General features: G+C 42.5%; 1 gene segment (V, D, J or C); it reads right to left on the bottom strand.

Annotated features, from left to right (window-relative positions):
- Positions 1 to 1,424: 1,424 nt before the first annotated feature.
- Positions 1,425 to 1,988, bottom strand: LOC102831479. The segment is given in 2 exon segments: positions 1,425 to 1,741; positions 1,940 to 1,988. Coding segments are annotated over 2 exon segments (366 nt in total).
- Positions 1,989 to 2,119: the final 131 nt, after the last annotated feature.

Here is a 2,119-nt window from a genome sequence, read left to right on the forward strand (position 1 = left end):
AGGATCTAAAAGTTGGGACTCTTTATAGCTGAAGTATATATCCCTTACAACAGACTTCTTAAAACTAATAGAAATGGTCTGGCATCTTGCCAAGTGTATATTTACATTCAGGAGGTATAGGGAGAGAGCTGCTACTGTGCATTTCTATCTTTCCAAGTACATATTTCCATTAGCAGATATGTGGGAGACCTGTTACTTTACATTTTTAACAAACTCCCACTGATTCCAAGATGCCACTGAGTCCTGGAGAAAATGGAGCAGCAAGTGAGGAACATTTTAAAGATGAACACTGTGAAAGCTTTAATAGTCTCTTTTTGTTGTTATTTTCAAATTAAGAAACATCTTCATGTTTTCTTAAATAATTTCTACATATTAGCACTGATATTTTCAGTGTTTTCTGTTCAAGAAATGACTTAATGGCATTTTATCTCCATATTAAACAACTTGCTGAAGATTATTGTTGTTGTTAAGTACTTTCGAGTAGATAATGTACATTCAAGTCGATTCTGAATCACAGCAATCCTGTAGAGGGTTTCCAAGAATGGGCTGAGGTGTTTGAACCCTCAACCTTGTGGTAAGCAGTCAAACACTGATCCTTCAGTGGCAATTTGCTGAAGATACCTGGACACAAATGTAAGCATAGTCTAGGCATTTCCCTACTGCAATGTTTTGCAAGTCGATGTATTCATGTCTTTACTGGGGTATCTTCTATCATCTTTATCTTTAACATGGAGTCTTGAAGTACATTTCACAGAATCTCCTTTCTCTATAGTTTCCTGTAGTGTTGTCAAAAAATGGACCCGACCATAAAATTTATTAGTAGAAGGAATGAATTCAATACTCTCCTTCAGCATCTTCAAGCGGAGCCTCAGACAGAAATGAAGAAAAGAGAGTACACAGTGAGAGAAACAGCACCTCCACCCTGGACACCAACACAGGTCAGAGGACCATAGAGTTAGTGACCCGATATCTTCAGTGACCAGCTGCACTTGGGCCATAGAGAATCAAGTGAGAATCACTCATTTCCAGTATCTGCTTCCCAGGCATGGAGAGTCCCAAGGCTTTGAAAGTTGTTTAGATTCTAATTATCTAAATAGAATTGTTAAAACAGGTCCTGCTTAGAATATTAAGAATGGCTTCACTTTCTTAGTATGAGCTCTGACTGACACTAAACCCCAGCACTATAATTTCTGTCCTTCATTAAATGAGGACAGGCACTGTCTATGTCTGTGCTACTGGGACTAAGGAGAAGCAATCCCAGTAGGGAGGCTGAGGAGTCAGCCTAGCTCCTACTACAAAATCAAGAAAGGATCTTCACAGAGTGGTTACATATGAAAGGACACAAAGCAGATGGAGGCACAAAGAGAAGCAACTGGGAGAGCCCAGCCTCACACATGTGCTCCCAAGGGTGGTGGGGTTTATGTTCAAGCATGTAACACAGTGGGAGGGGAATAACCATGCTGCTGACAGTAATAAGTTCCAAAATCTTCAGCTTTCAGGCTGCTGATAGTGAGAGTGAAGTCTGTCCCATACCCACTCCCACTGAATCTCTCTGGGATGCCATCTGCCCTGCTATTTGCATAATAGATGAGGAGCCTGGGAGCCTGCCCAGGTTTCTGCTGATACCAGGCTACATAGCTGTAAACACTCTGACTGGCCATGCAGGTGAGGGAGACTCTTTCACCAGGAGACACAGAGAGGGAAGCTGAGGACTGAGTCATCACAATGTCTCCCATGGCATCTGAATTTGGAAATAAAATACAAAGTCACCCATATGATCAGGACAATAAAACACTGTCTTCCCTGCAGACCCAATTTATATTCCAATTAAGTTTAAGTATAGTTTTATTCCTTTTCCTTGCCTAGCATAGGTGTCAGTTCCCGGACCTAAAAACATTAAAACACTTTTCAGTAAGAGAACCATCCCTACTGCCCTCACCTGGGAGCCAGAACACTAGCAGACAGAGAAGCTGAGCTGGGCCTTCCATGGTTCACTCTGTGCCCCAAGTGAGACAGATCTTCCCTGAGTGCAGACCCAGCATTCAAAAGGGCTCTGGAGGACCAGGTGGACTGGAAGGAATATGCAAAGCAGGTGGGTGGGGCCAGCTGGGCTTCCAGC

The sequence above is a fragment of the Chrysochloris asiatica genome, unplaced genomic scaffold, assembly GCF_000296735.1.
Source record: "Chrysochloris asiatica unplaced genomic scaffold, ChrAsi1.0 scaffold00559, whole genome shotgun sequence".
NCBI lineage: Eukaryota > Metazoa > Chordata > Mammalia > Afrosoricida > Chrysochloridae > Chrysochloris > Chrysochloris asiatica.